The 26,456-nt window shown below is 31.1% G+C and overlaps 4 protein-coding genes across 4 annotated transcripts; all 4 read right to left on the bottom strand.

Moving 5' to 3' along the window:
* Positions 1-3,789: 3,789 nt before the first annotated feature.
* On the bottom strand, positions 3,790-6,596 carry LOC101255927 (translationally-controlled tumor protein homolog). The gene is made up of 5 exons (XM_004230196.5): positions 5,856-6,596; positions 4,751-4,824; positions 4,507-4,635; positions 4,265-4,422; positions 3,790-4,130 (listed from the first exon to the last, which is right to left on the bottom strand). The coding sequence occupies exons 1-5, from the start codon at positions 5,881-5,883 to the stop codon at positions 4,013-4,015; spliced, it is 507 nt and encodes a 168-aa protein (XP_004230244.1). The 5' UTR covers positions 5,884-6,596; the 3' UTR covers positions 3,790-4,012.
* A 3,574-nt stretch (positions 6,597-10,170) lies between these two features.
* On the bottom strand, positions 10,171-12,168 carry TCTP (translationally controlled tumor protein-like protein). The gene is made up of 5 exons (NM_001247637.2): positions 12,046-12,168; positions 11,181-11,254; positions 10,937-11,065; positions 10,695-10,852; positions 10,171-10,560 (listed from the first exon to the last, which is right to left on the bottom strand). The coding sequence occupies exons 1-5, from the start codon at positions 12,071-12,073 to the stop codon at positions 10,443-10,445; spliced, it is 507 nt and encodes a 168-aa protein (NP_001234566.2). The 5' UTR covers positions 12,074-12,168; the 3' UTR covers positions 10,171-10,442.
* A 2,239-nt stretch (positions 12,169-14,407) lies between these two features.
* On the bottom strand, positions 14,408-19,417 carry LeMA-1 (26S protease regulatory subunit 6A homolog). Its single transcript, NM_001247218.2, has 9 exons — positions 19,198-19,417; positions 18,938-19,054; positions 17,243-17,350; positions 16,656-17,039; positions 15,945-16,063; positions 15,660-15,747; positions 15,333-15,452; positions 15,076-15,216; positions 14,408-14,792 (listed from the first exon to the last, which is right to left on the bottom strand). Exons 1-9 carry the CDS (start codon positions 19,312-19,314, stop codon positions 14,715-14,717), a joined length of 1,272 nt encoding a protein of 423 aa, NP_001234147.2. The 5' UTR covers positions 19,315-19,417; the 3' UTR covers positions 14,408-14,714.
* A 2,342-nt stretch (positions 19,418-21,759) lies between these two features.
* LOC101254841 (uncharacterized) lies at positions 21,760-26,425 on the bottom strand. The gene is made up of 13 exons (XM_004230192.5): positions 25,933-26,425; positions 25,261-25,398; positions 25,084-25,165; positions 24,360-24,436; positions 24,154-24,269; positions 23,962-24,079; positions 23,764-23,880; positions 23,551-23,642; positions 23,281-23,347; positions 23,114-23,195; positions 22,933-23,024; positions 22,435-22,578; positions 21,760-22,113 (listed from the first exon to the last, which is right to left on the bottom strand). The coding sequence occupies exons 1-13, from the start codon at positions 26,062-26,064 to the stop codon at positions 21,967-21,969; spliced, it is 1,404 nt and encodes a 467-aa protein (XP_004230240.1). The 5' UTR covers positions 26,065-26,425; the 3' UTR covers positions 21,760-21,966.
* Between the last annotated feature and the right edge of the window lie 31 nt (positions 26,426-26,456).

Raw genomic sequence — 26,456 nt, 5'->3', positions numbered from 1 at the left:
ATTTTATATACTAGAATAGATTTTTTTAATGAATAAGAAAAGTAAACTGGTGTATAAATAATAAAAAAGTACCTATTTGACCATAATGTAGTAAACCAACTGTAAAAAAAAATAAAAATTAAAATAATGTCGACTAGAAATGGTCAAACTAAGATCATTTTGGGCATTTTAATAATCAACTAGAGAGACAAAATGAGGTGGTTTCAAAGAGTCCAAATAAAAATGGAACAAGATAATGTTTGGTTTCTTGTGATTTGTGGGACTAATGTTCCTAATATTATGATAATTCAAAGTAAACATTATTTCATTCCAACCCATCACCAACTAATCCTACAATACATTTATAGAACTTATATATTTGAACAATTATTTATCATTGAGTTTGCTGCCCAAATAATGTTTCTCTTCTATTTGGTTAATATCTCAAGTTTAGCTAGGTTGGTTCACCTAAAATACGTTTAACAATATTGATATTCGAAAATTTTAATCGTGCATAAGTGAATGATTTTGGGTAAAGTTAATGAAAAAAGAGAGAATTATGTGATAAAAGATCATTTACATGTAAGAGACTCTATTAAAGGAGGTATTAACAAAAGGCATAAATTTGTTTTGTAAATAGTGAACGAGTCAAAATGAATTTATGCAATTGAATTATAAAGAAAAAAATGTCTAAATACCTATATACAAGGCTAATCAATATAAATATTTTCCTAACTATCTTTAACTAATCACTTAACAATAATCAATTCCTCTAATGATCATTTCGATCCTTGTTCTTCACTGCCTTGTGGACTCAATAACAATTACCTCAACGCTAATTCAATTAAAAGTACATAAATTTTTATTGATTCAAACTTTCACCTAACATAGGTAAGATTTAAACTGAAATATTAAAATATAAAAAATAGCAAAAGATAAGTTATTAGTAACTCTGAATTATTTATCATAATTAGTATCCACCCAAAAAATTTAGGTTGCAATAGTTGATACTGACAACATTTTTACTAGTTTGTTGGAGCATTTCAAGAAAACTTTTAAGTTGGGTTAAACAAAAGAAGTAGAGATAAAGAAAGGGGGAAAAAGAGGCAATGCAATTTGCAAACTTGGGAAAGAATTAGATTGCTTATAGGAAAACCAAAACAGGCCAACTTCAAAGTCCATTCAATTTGGTCAATCCCACATCATCTTTTAACATGGGCATGTCCAATTAGTTTTTTTTTCTTCTTTTTCTCACGCGGATACATATGATTAAAAAAATGAGTAGTTATCATTCTATTATAATCCGGTTGATAAGTCCAATTAGTTTGGTCATATACTTGTACTTTTTGGCCATCTTAATGAAGACTAGTGCACCTTTAATGGCTTCTATGAATGGGAACTTGTGTGGTCCTTTGCACTTTGGTCAGAACTAGTCATCATTTTGATGAGAGGCAGGTAAGTGAAAAAAAAAATTGTTTTAATTTATTTATTTGATTTTAATTTAATGAAAACATTTTATGATATTAAATAATTTTTTACTTTCTTTATAATGTTAGAGTTTGATCATGAAAAATTTAAATTTAATTTGATAATTGTCTTTTAAATTTGTAAATCAAAACCTGTTTTTCATTTCACTTATATTAAAATACTTTATTTTATCATGAATATTTTTTCTAATATAATTTTAAAGAAGTATAATCAATGACAGTATCATTTTTAACTCCAACTCCAACTTTATTAATTTCAAATAAGTTAAAATTTGTTTGAAATCAATGGCCAAACGTACACCTATTTAGATTTGAAGGGCGTAGTTAACAAGAAAAGATAAGAATTTAATGAATTTTTAGCCAAAAAAAATCATTAGTTCTGACCTATTTAACACAAGGATTTATTAATTGTTGGTCAGATATCTATCTCTGGATGGACCATAATGCAAAACAGACTGACAATTCTGAATTACAACAAAAGAATAAATAAAAAAATGGATTACTCTACCCCAAGCATTGTAGATTCCTAAATTTCTTTGTCAAGTATGAGTAATTATTTGCCGCATTTTCGTTACGAAAAGTTTCCAAATTATTTTTATTTTATTTTTCAATAAATAAAACTGCTTTTTTATTAATCAAACTTATTGGATTAGATCAACAGCGAAAGATTCTTGATCGAAAGATTGCTCTTTGATAAATTTTTATAATCATAATTTAAATTTTAATGCGAATATCGAATTTAATAGAAAAACACGAAGCACTATATACATAGACAAAGAGCAAGTTTGCTATCCAACAAATATTCTTATTCCTTTCGTGCTAATGGGGTGCCCATTTTTTAAAAATTTTGTTGACAATTATTACGGTGCAACTCCCCACCACCCTTTTGCTACTTTATGTACATGCATCCGTTTTAAAAAATAAATACTGCTTAGCAAAATAAATAAATAAACAAATCCCAAAATAAGAGTTCGTTCTACAAATTTAAGATAAAAATAATAGAATTATCAAGTGTTTTCAATTATATCTCCATATTAAAGAACTATTGTTTTTGCTCAGTTCTCATGAAACATCTAAAAAATAGAGATACATAATAAACTATACTTTATATTTTTCATAATAATAAACTATAATACTTTATATTTATTATTTTTCATAATGAACTTGAGATGAGCAAAATAATACTTATTTTTTTGACAAACGCAGAGTATTAACAAGAAAAGAAGTATCTCTTTGTTCATAAGTCCGTTGCGTTTTAGAATACTTGTCAAGTATACTAAAATACAAGTATCTATTTTATTGGTCTATTTTTAAAAATCAAAAGATAATTATTATTTTATATCTATTTTATTCTTATTACGAATGCTTTAATTAATTCAAATTCATTTATAAAATTAAGAATTGTATTGGTGACAAAAATAAATTGAATCTAAATTAAGAGTTGCAATGAATTATTAATGGAGTTGATATTTCAAATCCAAATGTTATCTTGCACGGTGAGCCAAATATGTATGAAGCATATAAACCTATTGCTATGAATTTGAAATTCAGTCTCCTCTAACCAAACATGCCTTGAATTGCTTATGTTTACCATATCGTTGAACTTAAAAGCCCAGTTAAATATTTATGATTCTATTACTCAGCCCAAGCCTAAAACATTTTTGCAAATGAGGTGACTTTCTAGTGATTATGATCCCTTAACAAAATGTCATTATAACCCAATGGGTAGAGGTTGTGGATTGCTCTTTTTCAAGAAAAAGAAATATGTTTGTGCATTAGGAGGCCCCATAATAGTGCATAAGTTTGAAAAAAGAGAGTAGAAGTGAGATTAATAACCTAAAAGATATTAAAAAATAGACTACCTGAAAATGACTTCTTTATGAAAAATAGTTATATACTAAACACAAACAAAGTGGAAGTGGGGCTCTTATTATCTTCAAAACAGGACTTTGTGTTGGAAACTTGTACTGATATTTTAATATTTGAAATCTTCCAATCTGTGTTGAAAACCATGCCATGATTTTTTTCCTCACCACTTACCGTTGTATGCAAACTTGCATCCGTCCAATAAACACAAAAAAGGGACCGAGACAGCATATTCGATGAATAATTATAGATGTATAGCTAAAGTAACAAATAAGGTAAATATCACAAAAAGATAATTCCACCACCCACGCAAAATCCTCTCCGTCACACAATTTGATTCCTATATTCGCATTCCACTACCACTAATCAAAGAGAATATTGTTTCCCTTTTCGTTCAATAAAGTAGGAATAGCTGATCTAAAAATACTTATCTCCCAACATATTGATAAAGATCAAATAGGCAAAACTGAGAATAGAACTTCAAATTTAATAAAGGATCATTTCATGTGCACACAACAATAAAACTATATAATGAAGAAAAATTGCAGGCACTAGTTACAACAAGTACCCACGGTTTAGAAGAAACATAGACATAAACAAGCAAAAAGGAACAAATATTAAAACTACATGAAACATAATCTCGAATGCAAAACTTGTAGCAGAAGCACTCCACCAGACATCTAGCACTTGATCTCCTTCAAGCCAGGTGCAAGGTACAAAAAGGTAGGATCAGCTGAACCATCCTTGTAGTACGCAAACACCAGGGCACTGTCGTCATGCATGCTCTCACCAACAAAGCTGCCAACACAAACACACATAGTATCAGTTTCTATTAAAGGTGCCAAGTATGTAGTAGAAGGAAAACAGAACACATTCAACTTCAGTAAGAAATAGCTTAGACGATGTCATAAAACAATTTAAAATGGACATACAATTGCAAGTCCTTGATCTTTTGCAAAAGAAACTTAGTTGCTGATTCAATGTTCTTTTTAAATGCTTCTTGTGTTTCTCCTTCTAGCTTGGGTGTCAGGTTCTTGATGTATCTCTTCATGTAGGTAACAAATTGTTTCTTGTCAAAAGCAGGTTGTTCCTGCAATAACAAACCACCAATTATTCACATAATTCAAAGGTATATAAAAATCTGACTGAAACCTCCATAACTATGTATACAAACCTGAAGTCTAAAAGTGTCAACAATATCGACAACCTTGACAGCTTGGTCATCCACACCTTCATCTTCACCTCCACCCTCAGCAGAAGGATTTGCCCCAATGTTTACATCAACGGCACCTTGAACAACCCACTGTAATGTAAACAATGCACCACATTATTTCTTTTTACATAGACTAGATAGTCCACCAAAATTTGGTTTGCTAATATATGAAAGTTTGGAAGCAATAATTAACTGGAGACCCTACCTTCCCTTGAACTTCCCAAAGCATTCCATTCTCGAGTTCTTTGTAGGGAAATGAGTCTGAGAGAAGCTCATCACCTGCAATTTGTTTTCCAGTATTTTAAGTTTCAAAATAGCAACCCATCATGAAGAATATATGAAAACCAAATATTCCTACAAGCTGAATGTCCTCTTTTAAAGTCTATATTAACAGAAACAACCTACATGCTCTGAGAATCCAAATCACAGAGATGTTCGGGAAACCATTGTGATTGAGTGCAGAAAGCAAGTCTTGTCTAAGACCACAGTAACAGCTACCCAAAAATTAAGGAACTTGTGCATATAAAGAAACACGGAGGTGCACCAAACAACGAATAATGTAGCTAACCAATAGAAGAATCAAATATCATACAGAAAAAAGCCTGCAATCTCTAATTTTCTTTATGACTACCATAGCCAGATAAACTATAAGATGTTCAAATTGATAATGAAATTACTAGAAACCACTGACTTGACAAAAGTTTTTTGCAGATTTATGGGGCTTGCGCAAGAACACATCTTTTTATGTTTGTCATATAAAATTGACAAAATTTGCACCATAATAAATTAAGTGTTGCTCACACAATAATCTCATGGATCCAAAACACTCATACACAATATTCAGGATCACAGTTAAAACAATTTGGGGCTTTAAAAACCGTTTAAGATGGGATCGACACGTAAAACACCAGAGCTGATCCAGTTCCTTAATTCCCCCCCCAATAATCAATAAAAAATAAAGAAAAGAGGAAGTGTTAATAGCATAGCACCTTGGGAAAACATTCAGTAACACCAGCCAAATCAACCAGATCTTATCAAGCATCAAAGAACAGAAATTCATACAAAATTTCATTATTATTTAATCAATAACAGTTACAAGCCAATAAAACAATACAATCCAAAACTCAAGATTACAAAATTCCTATCAAAAGATTAACACAAAACATGACCAAGAGAATGGCCGAAAACGATAACCAGAAAAATATACGTAAAAACAGAGCACAAAACGGAACCGGGCATTCTATGAATGAAAAAAAACTACAAAGGATAAAATATAAAAAAAAAATTAGGATGGAAACAAGAAAAATTACCAGTGAGGAGATCTTGATAAACCAACATGATGGCAGATTAAACTTTTGCTTTCGAAGAAGAGGAGGACGATAACAAGAAAAAAAACGTAGAGAGCGTGAACGGGTATTTATAACCTGAGAATTCGGGTTTGCTATAACCGACTGGGACTTGGAAATTAATCTAAATAACCCAATTTTTATACGATATTTTTGTGTTTGACTACTGTTCTGTCTCTAATTACTTATTTTTTTTTATTTTTTTTCTTATTTCAACAAATTAAAATATAATTAAATTAAATTTATTATATTCTCAATTAATTAATTTTAAAAAAGGTATAGCTTTTTTAATTTTTGATTTATCTATTCCATTGTTAATATATATAGAACAGTAAATTCACTGTCAATTAAAAAATGAATAAGTGGTTAGGAACAAAGGGGAGTAATTGAGGTCGTGAAAAAATGGAGTGTTCACGAGTCAGTTTCACTCAGTTATTGGAAGAAATAAAAATAAATCAATTTGAATGATTTTTAGATTATCAAAATCAAACAAAAATAAATATAATATATATTTATCGGTCCAATTATTAATTATACACAAAAAAATTAACAAAAAGAGAAAAAAGATAATAACAATTTATTCAAAACGAAAAAAAATTAAATAACTAATATTATAAAACTTTGAATCACTGAATTTTACTATGCATATAGAGTTTAGAAGGAAGAACAATGACAGTAACCACCAAAAAGATATGATAAATGTTCTCATCATATGCGTTTTTTGTTTACATAAATAAATTCTAAATATTTTTTTATGAATATTTATATATAAGGTATTTATCAAAAACTAAATATTATGCATGTATAACAATAAAATATGTACATAATTTATTAATCCGATTTGATTAATTCTTTAATTTTTTTAATCAAAATAAAATAGTATTAATTTTTTAAAAAATTAAATCAAATAAAATCAATTAATTTCATCGATTTTAATTTGTTTTTTCAATTTAGATTGATATTCGCTGAAACTGTAAACACCCTTAACGACTAATATTATAAAACTTTCCATTACTGAATTTACTACGAATAGAATTTAGAAGGAAGAATAATGACATTCTTAGTACCACCAAAAAAATATGATAAATGTTTTCATCTTATGCAGTTTTTGTTTTACATAAATAAATTCTAAAAATCTTTTTATGAATATTTATATATAAGATATTTAACTTGTTCGAAAAATAAATATTATGCATGTATAACAATAAAATATGTACATAATTTATCAATTCGATTTGATTAATTCTTCAATTTTTATAATCAAATAAAATAATATCATTTTTTAAAAAATTTAAATTCAAATAAAATCAATTAATTTAATCAATTTTAATTTAATTTTTCAATTTAGATTGACATTCATTAAAACTGTAAACACCCTTACCTAAAAATGACAAACATTCACATATTTCAAATTTCACTAACATATATATATATATATATATATATATATATATATATATATATATATATATATATATATATAATGTGAAGAACAATTTGCCTTTTTCGGTAGGAAAAACTATATAAATACATCATAGAATTCAAAATAATTAATGTTCACATCCTAATTTAAAATAATTCAAAAAATACCTATTTTCTCAAAAAAAAAAAAAGTTATAGTCCATATTCTCCATTATAAAATTTAAAATAATTATATGTTGATATCCCAATCTAAAATAATTCAAAGTGTCTATTCTCTCTTTAAAAAAAAATTACATTCCATATTCTCTATTCATTAAGGCTGATAATATTCGCTTAACTGATATGAAATCTTATATATATTGTATTTATATCATTAAAACTTCTTGTTCAGAATTTACTCATTAGTCAATGATATAAGAGTATAATTATATTATTGTGGTATCATTAAGGTTTATTATTCAGAAATTAGTCATTAGTCAATTATACTATTAGAATATATGTCTATTATTGTGGTATCATTGGAATTTCTTGTCCAAAAATCACTTATTAGTCAATGATACTATTAGTACATTTGTTTGTAGTTTTTGTTTTACTTTATAAGAGCGTCTTAACCCAAACACCAAATTTTACATCAACTTTGGTGTCAGCATTATTTTTGGTGTAATCAATTTCAACCCACTACACCAAATTTTGCATCAAAACTGGGTTTTTTTTCCCATTATTATATTATTATTTCTAATTTCATTTATATTTTCTTATGTCATAAAACAAATTCTTTCTAAAACATTCGTTTTATATAATTCATATTTTTTTTAATAATCGTTTAATACAAAAATCATTATGTTTTGTTGTACTTTTTAAAATTAATATGTATTTTATATTTCAATTCCAATGTATGTCAATTACTACTTTGTTGAATGTTTATTATTTTGGTTATTTTTAAGTACATTGTATTATTTCTTTACAAATTTATACATTTGCATTTTTAATTTTCGTGAAGATTAATTCTAGTTTATATTCAATTATAATTTCTAGTAAAATTAACATAATATTTTTTTAAGTCATATATAGAAAAAATAATTTATAAAAAAGCTAAATTTTATATCTAAAGTTAATATTATAAAATTATTACATAAAAATAATTAAATATACAAGAGATTTAATTAAGATATACAATTTATATAATATTTAATTAATAATTTGTATGATAAAATAATATTATAATATTCAAAAAGTGAATTGGTGCGATGATGTGACACTATTCACAGACTAAAGTTGATGTAAAAATTGATATGAATTGGAGCTCAAAATACCAATTTTTACGCTAAATATAAAATTTGATATAAAATTTGTGTTGAATTGGAGATGGTCTGAGGTATTTGTTTTCCGTATGTGATATGTTTTGTTAGTAGAGAAATTAACTGAGTTTGCGTAATATCGCATATGATTATAACTATGAATTTATCTTTTAAAATGTCATTTAATTTTGATATTAAGCCCTACATCATTTAATGGGAAAAGTTTTACTTATAAATATTTCATTGATTCTTTTTCAGTTAATATTTGTTAATACAAACTTTTTATTTAAAATCAAAATTTAAGAAGTAAAAAGATATCTATTTCTAAGAATCTATCACAAATCTTAAAATGAGAATTATGTTTATACATATGTTAATGGTTAGAACATTAAAAGTAACGTAAACCATAAATCAAAATCAATCTTCAGATAGACTAGACAAAAACCCATAAATCTAAAAGTCTTTTTATGTTTTTAAATTTTTGATTCTAACTAAAAATTCATATTAACAAATTTAATGAAAAAATCAAGTAAATAGATTAAGTGACTTTGTATATAAAACATTTTTGAGCAGATTTTGAGTTCAAGTTAAGTGACTTTTTGAGAGAAAAAAGTATAGTCAAACGACTTTCAAATTAAAAATCAAAATTAAAGACTTTCTCAAAAAAAAAAGAGTTAATAATTAAGTGACCAACTGATTTCCTCAAAAGTTCACCACAACTCGTCTTTATCGTTCTTTGCTCGTTATACATGTCTTAAGATTGTTCATAACAAGTAGGCACATGATAGATTATTGAGAAATATTATACATAATAGCAAATATATAAATCAAGTAGCATATGTAACACAATTTTTGTCATTTAGTTGGAACCCACCCATTTTTATAGAAGATGAAATATTCTTTTACAAATCTATTCCCCATCTTTTTCTCTCCCATTTTCTTTCGATTCCCCTAAAATCTCCCCAAACCAGTTTTTCTTAATCGATTGGGGCCAAAGCATTTAAAAAAATTGACAAGCAACAAAGAACACATACATGGTATAAAAATTGGTTTAAGTATATATTCTTTTTTTTTGTTGTATAAAAGAAAAATACTTATATATTACTAATGAAGAAGACATAGAAGGAAAAGAATCCTATTATGTGCACAGTTTAACGAATTTCTTCTTTTTATCTTAGAAAAGAAGAAATTACTTTCTTTTTATTTTTTAAAAAATCAGATTACATATAAAAGGGAAGGAGTCCCAAAATATAGAGATTAACAATTTTGTAGCAAACACAAAATTTACAAACTATAGCTATATCATATTTATATGATGTGAATCTTTGTTATACCTAAAATTTGCTCATACTACACATGAATCAAATGATAAGTGGACACGTGACAGTTAAAAAGTGAGGCTCTCAGGAATGTTTGGCCTAGCAGCAAAATAAATTTTAATCTTAAATACCTTGATCCTCAATTCATACAATTACGAAGCATCGACCTTCATTTTAGGTATGGGCAAACAACAAATGAAATGGAAAGTAAAGAAGTTAAATTAAGTACTAAACAGCAAGTTCAGGCAACATATCAAATTTGTTTTAAAAGATCAAATAGGCAAAATTGTTAATCAGAACACTTCCAATTCAATCAGCTAACCATTTGCTGTCCCACATAATAAGATCATATGATAAAGAAAAACTGCAGGTACTGCCGTACTGGTTACAGCAAGTACCCAAGGTTTAGAAGAAACACCAGACATAAATAAGCAAAAAAGACCAAATATTAAAAACTACATGAAACATAATCTCGAATGCAAAACTTCTAGCAGAAGCACTCCACCAGACATCTAGCACTTGATCTCCTTCAAACCAGGTGCAATGTACAAAAAGGTAGGATCAGCTGAACCCTCCTTGTAGTACGCAAACACCAGGGCGCCATCATCATGCATGCTCTCACCAACAAAGCTGCCAGCACACACACAAATAGTATCAGTTTCTATTAAAGGTGCCAGGTATGAAGTAGAAGGAAAACAAAACACATTCAACTTCAGTAAGAAATAGCTTAGACAATGTCATAAAACAATTTAAAATGGACATACAATTGCAAGTCCTTGATCTTTTGCAAAAGAAACTTAGTTGCTGCTTCAATGTTCTTTTTAAATGCTTCTTGTGTTTCTCCTTCTAGCTTGGGTGTCAGGTTCTTGATGTATCTCTTCATGAAGGTAACAAATTGTTTCTTGTCAAAAGCAGGTTGCTCCTGCAATAGCAAACCACTATTTATTCACATATAATTCGAAGTACATTAAAATGCACTGAAACGTCATTAACTATGTATACAAACCTGAAGTCTAAAAGTGTCAACAATATCGACAACCCTGACAGCTTGGTCATCCACACCTTCATCTTCACATCCACCCTCAGCAGAAGGATTTGCCCCAATGTTTACATCGACGGCACCTTGAACAACCCACTGTAAGGTAACCAACACATTACATTATCTCTTTTTAAATTAGACTAGATAGTCCAGAAGAATTTGATTGCTAATATATGGAAATTTTGCTAGCAATAATTAAATGGAGACCTACCTTCCCTTGAACTTCCCAAAGCACGCCATTCTCGACTTCTTTGTAGGGAAATGAGTCAGAGAGAAGCTCATCACCTGCAATAATTTTTTGAAGAGTTGTAGGTTTAAAGAACAGCACCATACCAAGAATGGGACTTTAAAAAAAAATTTAAAGCTGGTATGCACAAAGCTACTGCTACAAACAAACTATAAACAGTGAATTTTGACAGATCAAGCAGCTACAGCAACTCGAAGGAGCACATAACAATACATACTTGAATGGATTGCCAACCAGTTTAAATAATGAGCTATAGACTTCAAGATGTTTAATTGAACCAGAACTATAGGGATACATAGAACTAGGATTTCCTGTGTAACATGAAGCACAAGTCTAGATGAACTAGAAGCAACAAATATCACGAGTTTACGGATCCAAATTACTCATATATGGCTCTTACCTACAGTATCTTATATACACAGCATTAGATCTATAAATCAAGGGAAAGAACATAGGAATCACATCTATAAGATCCAGATTAGTAGATCTAGTTCCTTAATCACAACAAAAAAGAAAAAAGAGGCAGTACTGCCTTTACACAGTAAAATCAGTCGCAAATCAAGCAGATCTTATTGACAGATTCAGATCAAGCATCAAATAAACAACAATCTGTGCAAAATTCCCGTTGTCGTAAAACACAAGGAGACTCATCAACAACCGCCAATCATCCAAACAAGATTCACTACACAGATTGCTACAGCAAAACTACTCTAACTTCAATATTACAACTTTCTACCAAAAAATTTAATACAAAATATTAGAAAAAATAGAAAAAAAACAAAACTTAACAGAAAAAAATAGAAAACCGCAGAAGGATAAAAGAGATTACCGGTGAGGAGATCCTGATAAACCAACATGGTGGAAGAGTAGCCTTTTTCTTTCTCTCTCTAAAGTTAGGGTTGATTGGAAGAGAGAGGAAGAAAACGACGCACCAGTGAAGGCTCGAGAAGAAGGGTTTTGGCTGGAGTACGGTGTCTTTATAGCACTGAGCACTTGTAAATTACCAAAATAACCTGCCTTGAATCCAGAATTACGTATTTGCCTACCCCAATTTGAGTAGGGTTCTGAATGCCGCCGCACTCTGCCCCATGTCTCAACTAGTGCAAAGGCCATATTACTTACTTTACTAATCCTAATAGAATCAAAATATCCTCGTCCACGCTAGGGTAAAAAATAAATTTTAAATGTTGTGTAATTATAAATTATTAAATAAGAAAATAAAATATATTTTTTTAAAAAAAAAAATTATATCTCTAATAGCATAGAAGTGACATTTGTTTGAGAAGATTAAAGTTAAAAGCGAGTCACGTGAATTAGAATGAAGCGAGTAATAATCAATAAATTTATATAGTTTTATAAGAAGTTATTTTAAATTTTAAATATGAAAAAAATAAAAAGAATATATCTGCCAAATTGAATTTTACACGTGATGAACTCAAAAATTCTTATCTAGGAAATTATTTTTCTGAATGAATCTTACACGATGTAAATTTAAATTAATCGAATTTCAATTCAAGTGCTGAACATAGTCTGAGAAAAGAATAGGAAAACGTTGTCAAAAGATAAATATTGACCCACTTGTTAAATCTTTGATGCTAGTATATAATCAAATTTTGGCAATGTTGGAAAAATCTATAACTCTTGAAAACCATATTTATTCATTTTTTTATTTTTTTTTACGTTTAAGAATAGTTTTAAATGGACAATTTGATTCCTTCATCAAAACATATTTCCTCTTTTGTTATTTATTTTTGTTCTTTTAAGAGGATCGCCTATCCAAAATTTGCTACTAACTCTAATTATTAATTCACCATCAAATATTAAGTTCATCTTACTTAAAGCTAGTTATTATGATATTGATAATCGTATATAATAGCAAATTAATAACATAAAATAAATGAAATAGCTACGGTTTGATTTAATTGTACTTCATAACAAACATTAGCCAAAGTTTGTCAGTCGCCTCTCTCCCAAAAATCTCTCGCCACTCTCCCATTCTCGCTCGCCACTTTCCCATTGCTCGTCTCTCTCGCTTTATATACAGAAGTGTATAAATTGTGTTTTTGTTTTGTCGAGAGAAAATTGTATATACACATGCAAAAACATATATCTTTGTGCTATATACTTAATTATACAATTTACAAACATTTTACTTCATTTAAATTGTAAACAAATTCAAATTTTATACAAATATTGCAGCGAGAAAGGTCAACGAATTATACAATTGCAGTGAAATACAATTTTCTCTCGCTTTATACAACAGAAGTGTATATATTGTGTTTTTGTTTTTGTATAAAGCGAGAGAAAAACATATATCTTCTTCCTATACACTTATAATTATGCAATATACATACATTTTACTTCGATTCAATTGTATGCAAAACAAATTTTATACAAATATTGTAGCGAAATAGGCAACGAATTATACAATTGTGCATTATACAATTACAGGGCAGCGAATTATACAATTTAGGTCAGCGAATTATACAATTTAGGCCAGCGAATTATACAATTGTAAATTTTATAGTTTTATATTTGCTATGGAGCGCAATTATGCAAATTTTGCTATAACATACAAATATGATTTTTTTGTTTGGTGAAAGTTGTCCATTACAATAGGACTAGTTTCTTCTTTTAATGTACATGCATAACTCCGACAACAATATACTACAGTTTAAGATATATTAGTAATAGCTGGGTGTTTAACTGATTTTTTCACTTTCTAAGATCTTATTGAAATAGCTCTACGCTGAAATTATTTGAAATGAAATAAGATTTGATGTTTTAATAATTTGAAATGAAATAACATTTGAGGTTCTCTTTCTTTCTGAAATTCCCGACTTCACAATATTTTAGCCATATTGTCAATACATTAATATATTGGTAACATTGCATTTTTTTTAAATTAAGAAAATCCAAAGAATCAAGCCTAGTCGCACTCCGGGATCAGAGTATCCTATAGAGGTTAGGTGGTCAATACACCGGTCCGAGTTCCTCTTGATAAAAAGGGGTATGGGAACCAGCCTCTTCGAAGACCGCTGCTATCACTGAACCAATTTGGTGTCAGGTTCGGCTGTGCCACAACACAATAAACCTCTAAGACTGCTACTCTACAAGGTAGGAGGTGCAGCTAAATTAAGTAATTCCCAGTCACAAGTACATATACGACCGGATCTTATTTTGGGTAGCTATTGTCCAAAATTAACGATAAAGTTTCGATTGCCAATATAGCACAAGGCTATTCTAGGTCATTAAGTCATACAGCAGGAAAGTATACAGCTGAACAAATTCAAGAAGAGATCCACATACTACCAGACACCTCCTTTGATATCAGTAATCCACAGAACAGACGCTAATGTGCAAAGCTTCTATCCCCACCCCCTACCCGCACAGAAAGAAAGAAGAGGGATACTAAAAGGAGTTCGGGGGTGTGGCAGGCAGTAGCCATCTTCAACTTCGAAAAGCTAAAAGCTGCTTGCCATGGGGCCTGCAGAAAGTTTAGGCATAGTAGTTTAAGCTGGCTTTCTTCTTGGCTTGAACTTGAATGATACCTTCATTGAAGTCTTCATGAGTTACCTGCAAGAGTTTGGAGACCAAATTAGTGCTATCCAGCTTGTCAACCATAAAAAGGATGGGGTTTTATATTGGCACGGTTGATTAGCTCTCACAGGATAAACTTAATCATATTCATATGGGTACTAGAGATCATCGCAGACTTAAACAGGCCAGTTCAATTTAATTAGGTTTATATATATATAATCCAGATTATTGATTAACCAAAATAAAAGTCTAAATCCCATTGCAACTCATAAGTTCAAAAATTATGTAACCGTCAGGAAGCAGAATAAAGAATAGAGACCTCAGTGGCATCGCGACGGAGTGCTAGCATGCCTGCCTCAACACATACAGCTTTCAACTGTGCCCCATTAAAATCATCTGTCGACCGAGCCAATTCTTCAAAGTTAACATCTGGGTTGACATTCATCTTTCTGGAATGGATCTGCAGTAGTTCCAGCAAAGAATCCTCAGTTAAAGCGAAATTCTCAAGAACTCATTTCGTGTTGGCTAACAAGGCAAGGCAAGACAATGAAATGATTGTTTTGGCAGAATACTCACCTGCAGGATCCGAGCCCTGGCTTCCTCTGTGGGGTGGGGGAATTCGATTTTACGATCCAAACGACCAGATCGCATCAAAGCAGGATCCAAAATATCAGCTCTGTTTGTTGCTGCTATCACCTGAAGTGAAGGAAAGAAACCAAATCAATTCATGAAAATGTAAAAAACAGAAACCAAAGATCACTTGATTTTAGGTTTTGCAGTTGTGTGTTAGCTAAAATCAAGATACCAACAAGGTAAAATTTTTGGAAAGGAATATTGTGATTAATACCCAAACCACGAAGTAAGAAAAAAATGTATATATAATGGGTTTAAGTAGAAAAGAACCTTAATCCGATCATCGCTGCTAAAACCATCGAGCTGGTTAAGTAACTCCAACATAGTTCGTTGGACCTCTCGATCCCCACTAACTTCGCTGCAAGAGAACATATGCAGTAACGAAGAATTAGCATGCACATTTATGAGGAAGGTAATAGTGCTTAGTTTCTTTTTTGCAAGCAGAAGCTACTCCTTGACCAGTATGCACCAAGACTTGTAAGCACATATATAAGCATATTATGAGCATGCAAGGTTAAGCACATATATAAGCAATGGAAAACAAAGAAATAGTACCTATCAAAACGCTTTGTGCCTATAGCATCAATTTCATCAATGAAAATTATGCAAGGTGATTTCTCTTTTGCCAGCTGGAAAGCATCACGAACAAGTTTTGCTCCATCTCCAATGAACATCTAAAGTTAGAACAGGCATTGATCAGCAGCATATTTGAGTCAATTACTTTGATTGCAACTTAACAAAATTGTAAAAGTTCCCATGCAGTAGTTGGTTGCTAACTTTAGAAAGCCAAACAATAATATCATAAACAATTACATGCTTGCTCACACAATCATAAGTTAAAAACAAGAACGAAAATTTCGCTTTCGAAGATGATTAACACAGGGTCTGCTAGAGCTGTATACTTAAAACTAAACAGAGACCACCAACGCTCCCTTTTGGTAAAGTTAAAGGACTAAACATGTCCAGAGGTAAACAAGACGGATGATTTTAGACCTGCCCCCAGATATGAAGGACCATTTTTTTCATTTTTTGTAGATTAATCCTCTGGTTTGATACAAATTCAAGTAGAGACCCATCTTACATATTAAAATTTTAATATATCTACTTAAAAAAGACGAGTGTACTTTGCAGCAGCTCTTAGTTAGAATTGCCAGGAACAATGAAAAGAGGGAAACTAGGTTCCCACCATAGAGCAAAAGAGAGTTCAATTTCGTACAAATCTAGAGCAATTAAACACAATAAGATGAAACGTCGAAGATGATCTACCTGCACAAGCTGAGGTCCCGCTAACTTGAGAAAAGTAGCATTTGTTTGTGCAGCACAGGCTCTGGCCATCAGGGTTTTCCCAGTCCCAGGAGGCCCATACAAAAGGACTCCCTTTGGAGGACGAACACCTAATTTCTGGAACCGTTCTTGGTGTGTCATAGGCAGCACAATTGCCTCGACAAGTTCTTGAATCTGTTTCTCCAAGCCTCCAATATCATTGTAGTCTTCAGTTGGCTTTTCATCAACTTCCATTGCCTTTACCCGAGAATCATATTCAGATGGCAAGGTGTCCAATATCAAATAACTGTCTTTATTTACTCCAACCAGATCACCAGGTTTTAAGTTGTCAGGATCAACAAGACCAACAACAGGCAAGAAAATTGTCTACAAATAGAAATGAAAGGATTCATTTAGTGAAAGAACTTTAGCATCTAAACAGAGTATAACCCAAAAAAACTGTGGTAGAAGGATAAAGCACAAGATCACCAATTCCATTCAAGAGAAATAGATGAAGGGAATTTTGGATAGTAATACCGACAATAAACACCTAGAAGCAAATGATGTAATCCAATAATTTGACACCTTACCTGGCGTGTGGATGTTTTCAGTACAACACACTTGCCCTTCCTTTGTGAGTCGAGATCAATATTTGCACCATCCTCCTCAGCTTCTTCTTCAGGATTCATTTCCAAAATCTGAAAAAGACCGAAAATAAATGAGTTCCTCAAAGCTAGACTTCCCCACTACTACTTCAATGAACCTAGTACCCCAAAATAAAAACACAAAGAAACTCAAAATTTGCATCCTCACAGTTCAATGTGTAAAAAAATATAACACCTCAATGGCTCGATCTACTGAAAAACAGACTCAAGCACTGAAGAAAAGGAAGCATAATGGTCATTTGCTTCTGTCCTGCCCAATTTATGTTTCTCTTGATCATCGTCCTATTTTCTTTCTTCACAAAAAAGAAAAGAAAAGAAAAAGAAACAGAAATAGGAGGATGGACTAGTGATACATATGTTCCCATCTATCCCCTCCAAAAAATGCAGTTTTTATACTTATATTGACACTTCAATTAATTTTTCCGTGAACTCTTCAACTAATTGAACAAGAAAATGCTACAAACAAAATCAACACCAATATATGCATCTTTAGAATGTTAGTTTGTCGATAGTACGTGAAATTATTTCGTGACATTATATAATTCCAAGCAAAAGATACATAAGTACAAATATACTATATGTATATGTGTGTGTGTGTGTATATATATATTTGACACTTCAAATATATATATGTATATATATGTGTGTGTGTGTGTGTATATATATATATATATATATTTGACACTTCAATTAATTTTTCCGTGAACTCCTTCAACTAATTGAACAGGAAAATGCTACAAACAAAATCAACAACAATATATGCATCTTTAGAATGTTAGTTTTTCGATAGTACGTGAAATTATTTCGTGACATTATATTATTCCAAGCAAAAGATACATAAGTACAAATATACTACATGTATATGTGTGTGTGTATATATATATATCAAGTCAGGTACCAAAACAAATCCTAAAAGTTGCAAACCACTAAATTCCTTTGTCGTGTAGCACAAGAGATGTAAAATGACTAAGAGATGTAAAGTGACTAGGAGCAAGAACCGATCTAACAATTCTTTTATACTTGAGACTTGAGATATCATCACAAAGGAGCTGCTCCTTTGAGTCCCTCAGAAACCTCCTTTTTTATCCTTTTGTAATTTCTTAACATCTAGCTTCTGGCATTCAAAATTTAGCATGTTACGGTACTCCTCGATGAAACAATTGCTGATGAATTACCCAAGTTCCTCGTCCTTCTTTTGTTCAGCCAAAGACCTGCACTTCTTCTGTAATAGCACTATTGGTACTTGTCACTATCCCATAATCTAAAGCTTCTGCCTACAACAAGGTTACTCTTATAAAAAGAGTGATGTGATAGATAAACTTGCAGCACAGCAGGCTTCAGGTTCAATGTAGTCAATCCCCATATTCAAAGACGTCCTAAGCCCTCTCTGCACTACGCTCTTGCTAAGAATAGGCGTCAAAACAAGAGAGATACTCATCTATGAAAACCTAATTACTCATCTCAACTTGTTGCCGATCAAGTAACTGGATAACGAAGTTGCTTATTGAGCTTTATTTTCTAAAAATAAAATTCTTTTTTCCTTTAGTGTAAATATCACTCGCTAAAAGATAGACGTCAAAGCAAGAGAGATGCTCATTTGAGGAAAACCTAATTACTCACCTCAACAATGTTGCCGACCAAGTAAGGAAGTTGCTTATTGAGCTTAATTTTTTCTTGGTTCTCCTTTATCTTCTCCTTGAATGAATCCAACTCTAGATTCGTCCTCTGCAGCTCTTCCTATAATTCACCATTCAAGTCAATTAGTCAATCTCCTAGGTAAAACCCCAAAATCGACACAAATAGACAAAACTAAACATTCATCAAACACAAAATAACTCATGATAACTGCAATAAAAGATCAAGCTAAGAGAGATCGGAACCTTTATGATTCGAATTTCATTGTCAAGAAGGCGAGAAGCCCTAATAATATCTTCAGTGGACATAGCATGGAGCTGGTCATCTTCGAAGTTGCTATCCTCAGCCATCGGCGTTGCCATCGTCGACAAGATTGTTTGTATGGGATTCCGAAATGAAATTGGAGTGGAGTCGATCTGTGTAACCTTGTATAGTCGGAAAGCTTTATATTCTCTTCTTTTTCGATGCCAATATTTGCAGTCTTCTTCTCCAAGAAAAATATGTTACATGGGCCGTCTCAATGCTGTTGGTACTGGCCCATTATTGGCCCAATATCCTTTTTCGGCCCGCCAAAAAGCCATTACGTAAGGGATAAAACATAACTATCCGTAGAGTATCAAATCGCAGAATAAGGTACAAGTAACCCTAGAGTATAATAATATTTGCATAGAAACATTTAAACGTGACCAGGGTTCTATTACCTCTTAACTAATTTAAATTTAAAATGAAATAAATACATTATAAATGATATGAACATAGAAAATGTGCACACTCTCTTGAAGTGATACGTGCACAAATTCAATTTTTAATTGATAACTTTATAATTAGTTAACATACATGTTTATTGATATATAGTTAATTATTGTAATTTCTTTCTTGTAAAATATTTATTTTAATTTCTTTTTCACTTTTTATTTTTTTTAAAAAAATAATTTATGATCTTTTCACTTTTAAATATTTTTTAAAAATTATGTGTATTTTTTTTAAAAAAAAAAAGTATTTTCTAATTTTAAAGTTTTATTTGATTTTCTTTACTTATCTTGATATTTGTTTGAAATTAAATTATTTTAAATACAAGGTATTTGAAATTTAACTTGAAATCAAATCAGAACGAAAGACAAAGATAATAAAAGGAGTAAATGAAATCAATAGAAAAAAAAAAGAAGAGAAAAAACAATGAATGAAGGATAAAAGGAAAAGAAAAGTTTTCATAGAAGGCAAAAGAATGTATAGTAACTTAATTTAAATACAAGACAAAGAAAATAAGATTTTTTTTAAGAAAAGATTTTTGTTTTTTAAAGAAGTTTTGATATAAGATAAAAGATGTGTGTTAACTTAATTTAAATACAAGAAAAAAAAACAAATTTTTTTTTAAAAAATAAAAAGATAATATATACACACGTGGATAAACACAATCAACTTAAGTGATCGAAAGTGCTACTTCAGCATAAAAAGGTATATAAAATTACAAAAACAAATGAGTTCAAGAGTATAGAACTATGGTCATAAAATTCACCTTTTGAAAACATTGGTCCAAATAAAATTGAAGATTTAATATGACTAGTCTTTGCTCACGTGCAACGCACGTGTACCCTATTAATTAATATTTCATTTTTTTTAAATGACACAAGTATAAAATATATAAATGAGGCATAAAGTAGATTTTTTAGAAAAATAATCATAAATTTGAAACAATGAAGGGTGACATGTATACTCCAAATTTTGTGAATTAATTGAAACGTCAAGTAATATTACCTTATTATCAAATATAGATATGAAAACCATATATTTATTCACTGGTCATTTGTATTACATACACTTGTATTATATATATGCATGACTTTTCAATTTAATTGGTACCATAAAAGTGAGGTTCAACCATATTATTTTAATTGTTACCATAAAAGTGGCATTACTACGGTGACTTTTTGAAAGTTAATGTCTCTATGATCCTATGCTATGTGTTGACAGAAATAACTACATTTCTTAAAGAATGAAAAAGTTCGTCAAAGAACCAACAAAAATTGAAATTCCAAGATAAAAAATAGAAAACTATCACATAACGTATAAAATTGAGCAATACCTCGAGAATACATTTCAAAATTACTAAAAATAGTCAAAAAAATAAATATAAAGAAACATTCAATGATACAACATATGAACAAGACCACACAAAAATAAAATAATAACTGTGTAAACCTCTTCTAGTCTAGATTGAAACCATAATGAGGTTAAGCATATCAAATACCATAAAACCAATAAAAAAGTTGATATTCAAAGAATACATCAAAATCTAATATTAAGAAAGAAGAATCAAAAGCAAATAACACTAAAAAGATCACACAAAATTAACAAATTGTACTACATATTCTTAGCACAAATTGATGAAAACAAGATCAAAAACTTAAAGAAAACATATTAAAATACAATAAACAAAATCAAGATTAAATAAATAAAATAATAAAAAAGAAAAAACATAAAGATTTAATATGAATGAAATTACCTTTAGTGTCTATACTACTTCTTGTATATCTTTTCTCTATTAACAACAAAAGGTGATAAAGAAATAATCACTGACATAGTCCCGAACTAAAATTAAATTGATTTTGATAAAGAAGACTTGATATACACATTTATTAAGAAAAATACAACTTTTGGTCTTTCCTCTTCTTGTAACTATTTTCCAAAAGAATTTGAACCATTGTGTCTAGAGGCATGAATTTAAATAAAAAAATATTACCTAATATTAAATTAATTATATATTAATATTTATTTAGTTTAGAGATAAAATAAGGACAAAATAGTAATTCAACTTTTAAGTTGAGAGCTTTATGCTTATAATAATATATGATATGATGATTCCACTATGAAGAAAATAACTTTCTTACAACTACAAGCAAGAAAAACCAATGATATCGGTATTGTTCATTTGGTCCATGACTAGATGAAGCTCTTTCTAGTTTCAAGTACAGTGTATAGTAATAAGCAAACAAAAGATGCAAATTTCGTCACAACTAAAGCTTCCAATATATGCCTAATCGATGAAGTAGGCCAGCAACAATAGCCCAAAACAATATCTCAGCAAAGATGACATAAAGGAGAGTTCCCACTCTTGTTGAATGCCACAATCCAATGAAAATGTGCTTCTTTATCCAATATATCTGCAAATGTTGAGTAAGTTCAATCAGTTTACTATAACAACTATGAACTCACATTCGACAGACTTCGTTCCATCTGTAAAAGTTCGTTATCAAGCCACAAGCAACACTTGTAGTTAAGTTCTGACCAACTAGCTGCACCCGAAGTAACTTTGGTGTCAGCTTTCTTCATGTGTTAAAGAGATTCACCATATAAGCACAAATTTCAAAACCAGTAACCTATATGTTGTGATAGAATTTCAAAACTTGGTACTCATAATATTCAGATCCTGAATCCGCTTGTATACTAAGTGATGAGAGTAATGAAAGAGATGAAAGAAATACCAGTGTGTTATGAGGGTCCTCATAATACCAGCCGTTGATAAAACCTGCAAATATTCCTGAGGCAGCCATTACATAAACAAGCATGGCATTCATACCAATCCATTCAAGTGGTAGAAATAGGTACTTCAAGTTCAAAATGTCAACCTGCATTCAGGATTGGGATTAGAAATTTGTGAATCGTGCAACGGTGATTATGCATCATGCATCAGACTGTTGTCATTCAAAGCTTTTCTAGTTAAAAGCACTTATTCTTCAAAATTCCTGCTAAATTCTCATTCTCCAGTACTGATTGATCAAAAGCATAAAACTTGGAACATTTTCCATCAACTTGAACCTCGAGTTTTTTGTTTCTAATGAATGTTTTGCATTTCAGAGGGAAGTGTAATTTAATCGAACATTTCTAGAACTTCCAAATCTAATGTAGCAAATTGATCAGTTTAATTTGTAGCAAGGAATAAATAGTAGAAGTGAGCAGATTTTTTGACAAGACTACTGTACCAGAATGTAGAAACCAGAGAACACTAACGCGGCTGCTCCTGAGGTTACACAGACATAGCTGAAGGTGTATAATTGCTTATTTAAAGGAATAGCTGCATTCAGCACCATCAAAGGAAAAATGAGGAAGAAAAAAGAAGATATATCCAGCTTTCGAGTGCATTTCATACACTGCGAATTTTACCATCTGTGAAGTGGAGAATAATTCCTAAAACTAAAAGAGCTATGCCCATGCAAATCCAATGCAAAAGTCTGGACGAGTGATCCTGGAGTTACAAAAATTGGAATATATCAGTAACTTTGCTTTGATTTGTTGAAACGACGGTCAAGTCTAGAAGATTTTGACTTAACCTTCATATGAATAAGGACATGTCCAAAATGAACTCCAAGGACCGTAGAGAGAATAGCAGAAATTGAGCTGTAGTCATAAGTAGAAGAATTTACCAGACAGGAAAACTTGAACATTAGTATGTAGCATAAAAGGTACTAGACTTTAAAAGCTTTTTGCAACTACAAATACGGAGATAAAGATTGTATTTAGTCCAAATAGGAGAACCTTTTAATGCCACTCGAGCACACAAGAGTTGAAGGAAAAGAGAGAATTGATGATATGAATCCTACCTCAGAATTCCTTCAGGTTCAAAAGGAGCCCAACACCATGATGGAGCATCATCCTTGAAAGGTCCCTCATATGGAGAATTTTTAGTGCATGCCTGCAGAACAAAGATCCATCAAATGTGTTATGGATGAACTTAATCCGGTGATAATGGAGATGGATAATCACAAAAAGAACTACATTGGAGGGAAGATAAATTTTTGTGAAGAACCAATCACCTTGGATCTCTTCCAAGCCGGACGTGGATACATGTGATTGATTCCAAGTATCCATCTATCAATATAACCCACTGCATTGCAAGGAGGATCAAGATTTCCTCTCACATTGCAAGTTACCTAATACCAAAAGCAAAGTCTTTTGACATTAAATATAGAAATATTAAAGGTAAATTTGGAACATGGACAAGTGAAACTCACGGCTAAAGTCTTCCCAAAATGAACACTGTCCGGGTTCTGGACAACAAAATTCCAGTCAGGAACATATGTTCCATATAATGTGGCCAAGTAAACTACTAAAACACATGCTCCAATAACCCTGAAATCATGAAGAAATGTTCAGTACTAACTTGGAGATGCTTGACACTATCACCACTTTGGAATAATACTCACCATTGCCAGCTGTATAACTTAAAAATGGAGAACCATCCCGTTGGTAGTTCTTTGGATTGGGCTTGTCTTGTTGTTATTTCTATTACTGCCACTACCAAGTAAGCGATAGCAATTCTCTACAAAGATAAGAAGCAGAAAAATTATCAACACAAGATATTAGCATTCAAAAGAGAGACAGAAAAGGGGGTGGGATCAGAAACTGTTACCTGGAGGATGCCACACAACCTTATCCTATTCATGTCAACACCATATTTTAGCTTGTCAAGATCATGGAAATAACCCCCTTCACAAGTCAAAGGATGAGGTTAGGCTTCTAATGACTTTGGGAAGAGGAAAGATGAGATGCAAGACCAGTTTTAAGAAATGGATTCCCACTTGGTTGAAAGTTTCTATCTGAAGCCAAACATAATTCTCTTTCCTAAACGAAAGCTAATCAGTAGATGTCATTACTGATCATTCATTCTGGGATAGGTGTCCATTAGAAAGGAGAAAGGATCTGTAGATTCATCAGAGCTAAAAAGTAGTTACAACTAATTTCAATCGCAAAGGTTGGTAGAATCACAGAGAGAGGGCTAATAAAGCAATAACCCCCTAAGGTGAGTACGTGTGACTACTTTAGGAGATCCAATATATGTTTAAGTCCCATAAAGCTATTCATCAACTTCTAAATCATAGCATTACTAATTACTATGGATGTTCTACACTGAAGACAACCTAAATTACTTTTTCAGGTTTACAACTGTGAAACCTCACCAGAGAAAGGGAGAAAAGGTTACTTCTTTATTTCAGAAGCTTGTAAACACTGTAAGTCCAACACTTCGCCTAGATTTTCTAAGATATATTGGATAGGAATAGAAAATGCATTTTGCATGAATTATGGGAACTTGAAGGAAAGAATAAAATAAAAGGGAGGAAAGAAAGATAATTGACCTTGTAAAAGGAGGCCCCAAAATAGAAGTTTGAGTGTCCTTAGAATCACCTTTCTGATGGCCGCTAGCTTTTCTGGTATTCTCTACACAATAAGTAGTTTAGCACCAATGAGTAGGACCAGTTACCTTACTTTATCTTCTTAAGAATGGGAAGAAGAAAAAAGAATGCAAAGATAACCTTCAGAGCAAGTGCTATGGCCATTCCCACAATAAACAGAAAGAATGGCATCACAAAATCTGCAAGATTGCAACCATTCCATGGTGCATGCCCGATCATAGGCCATTCTCCTCCCGCATCATCAACCAAGACCATCAGCTACATATTCGACAAACCTTTTTTTGTCAGGAAGTTTTAAAGGCAAGCAAATGATGGCGTCTGACTAACACTACAAGTATTCAGAAAAAGAAAACAACATTCTAAATTTGTCCCTGAACAATTCTCTGTGTCAACTATTTTCTTTTCTCCAGATCTCAAGTTTAGTTGAGATATTAAGACACCTTCCAACGTTCCACAGCAAGGTAACTACCAAGGGTACAGAGGAAAAACATTTTCCAGAAAATAAGCAAGTCATTTTCTAACAATCAAATACCAAATAACATTCATATTCCCCTTTCACTAAAAGGGATTAAACAAACAAGTTTCTCCATTTATGTTTTTCTCTGACAGACCATTTGAACTAGTTTCTAAATTTTAGTAAGTCATCTTCTGTTTAAAGAATCCGGGCCATTACCTCTCGTGAATCTATGAGATGTAATCATTGTCCAAGTAGAATTATAATCCCATAGTTCCAATCTTCGCCAAGTAGGAGAAGGAAAGGGTCTTAAGAAGAGAAAGATGAGTCAAACTTACTGCAACAGTGAGGCCTCTGAAAATATCAAGGGAAGCAACTCGCTTCGTCTTTTGAGGCTTTACTTCTTCTTCTTTCTCCATTTCTTGAGAATCAACTATCACATGCTCCATATCTACGTTGATGCCAGCCATCAACTACACTAACGCTGATGATGAGGAGAGAAATATGTCCAACACAAAATGATATTTTATTTTTTATATAGCAACATTTTGTCTACATAAAATAATATTTAAATTTTATATAGCAACATTTTGTCTGCATCCCATAATCAGTTTGTCTTTATACTAAAGATTCCGTCACTGCCTTGAAGTGGCTTCAATTATTGGATAAGTTTTCTTTCGTAAAACCTCAAACAAACAGGAATTATAAACTGAATTCGCAGAATACATAGCAAACCGAATACATAACAAATATCAATTTAGGTTGCCTCTATCCCTATTTTTTTTTTTTTGTAAGTTCGCACGTTTCTAAGGATAAGATATCTAGATAACTCTTAATTAGTGGTAAGACATGAAAGTATATC

Source organism: Solanum lycopersicum, chromosome 1, assembly GCF_036512215.1.
Source record: "Solanum lycopersicum chromosome 1, SLM_r2.1".
Classification (NCBI taxonomy): domain Eukaryota; kingdom Viridiplantae; phylum Streptophyta; class Magnoliopsida; order Solanales; family Solanaceae; genus Solanum; species Solanum lycopersicum.
This window is presented reverse-complemented; position numbering and strand designations above follow the sequence as displayed.

What these genes read in the sequence shown, in the direction of transcription:
- LOC101255927 (XM_004230196.5), bottom strand. Translation starts at nt 5,883, where the DNA reads ATGTTGGTTTATCAAGATCTCCTCACTG. An exon ending in TTTGGGAAGTTCAAGGGAAG is followed by an intron (nt 4,636 to 4,750) that starts GTAGGGTCTCCA and finishes TTTACATTACAG; the next exon opens with TGGGTTGTTCAAGGTGCCGT. An exon ending in AAGATCAAGGACTTGCAATT is followed by an intron (nt 4,131 to 4,264) that starts GTATGTCCATTT and finishes TTGTGTTGGCAG; the next exon opens with CTTTGTTGGTGAGAGCATGC.
- TCTP (NM_001247637.2), bottom strand. Translation starts at nt 12,073, where the DNA reads ATGTTGGTTTATCAGGATCTCCTCACCG. An exon ending in TTATCAGGATCTCCTCACCG is followed by an intron (nt 11,255 to 12,045) that starts GTAATCTCTTTT and finishes AAATTATTGCAG; the next exon opens with GTGATGAGCTTCTCTCTGAC. An exon ending in TTTGGGAAGTTCAAGGGAAG is followed by an intron (nt 11,066 to 11,180) that starts GTAGGTCTCCAT and finishes GTTACCTTACAG; the next exon opens with TGGGTTGTTCAAGGTGCCGT.
- LeMA-1 (NM_001247218.2), bottom strand. Translation starts at nt 19,314, where the DNA reads ATGGCAACGCCGATGGCTGAGGATAGCAACTTCGAAGATGACCAGCTC. An exon ending in TGAAAACATCCACACGCCAG is followed by an intron (nt 17,040 to 17,242) that starts GTAAGGTGTCAA and finishes TTCTATTTGTAG; the next exon opens with ACAATTTTCTTGCCTGTTGT. An exon ending in GGCACAAAGCGTTTTGATAG is followed by an intron (nt 15,748 to 15,944) that starts GTACTATTTCTT and finishes GTTCTCTTGCAG; the next exon opens with CGAAGTTAGTGGGGATCGAG.
- LOC101254841 (XM_004230192.5), bottom strand. Translation starts at nt 26,064, where the DNA reads ATGGCTGGCATCAACGTAGATATGGAGCATGTGATAGTTGATTCTCAA. An exon ending in CCATAGCACTTGCTCTGAAG is followed by an intron (nt 25,166 to 25,260) that starts GTTATCTTTGCA and finishes CTTATTGTGTAG; the next exon opens with AGAATACCAGAAAAGCTAGC. An exon ending in TATTCTCCACTTCACAGATG is followed by an intron (nt 23,025 to 23,113) that starts GTAAAATTCGCA and finishes TGCTGAATGCAG; the next exon opens with CTATTCCTTTAAATAAGCAA.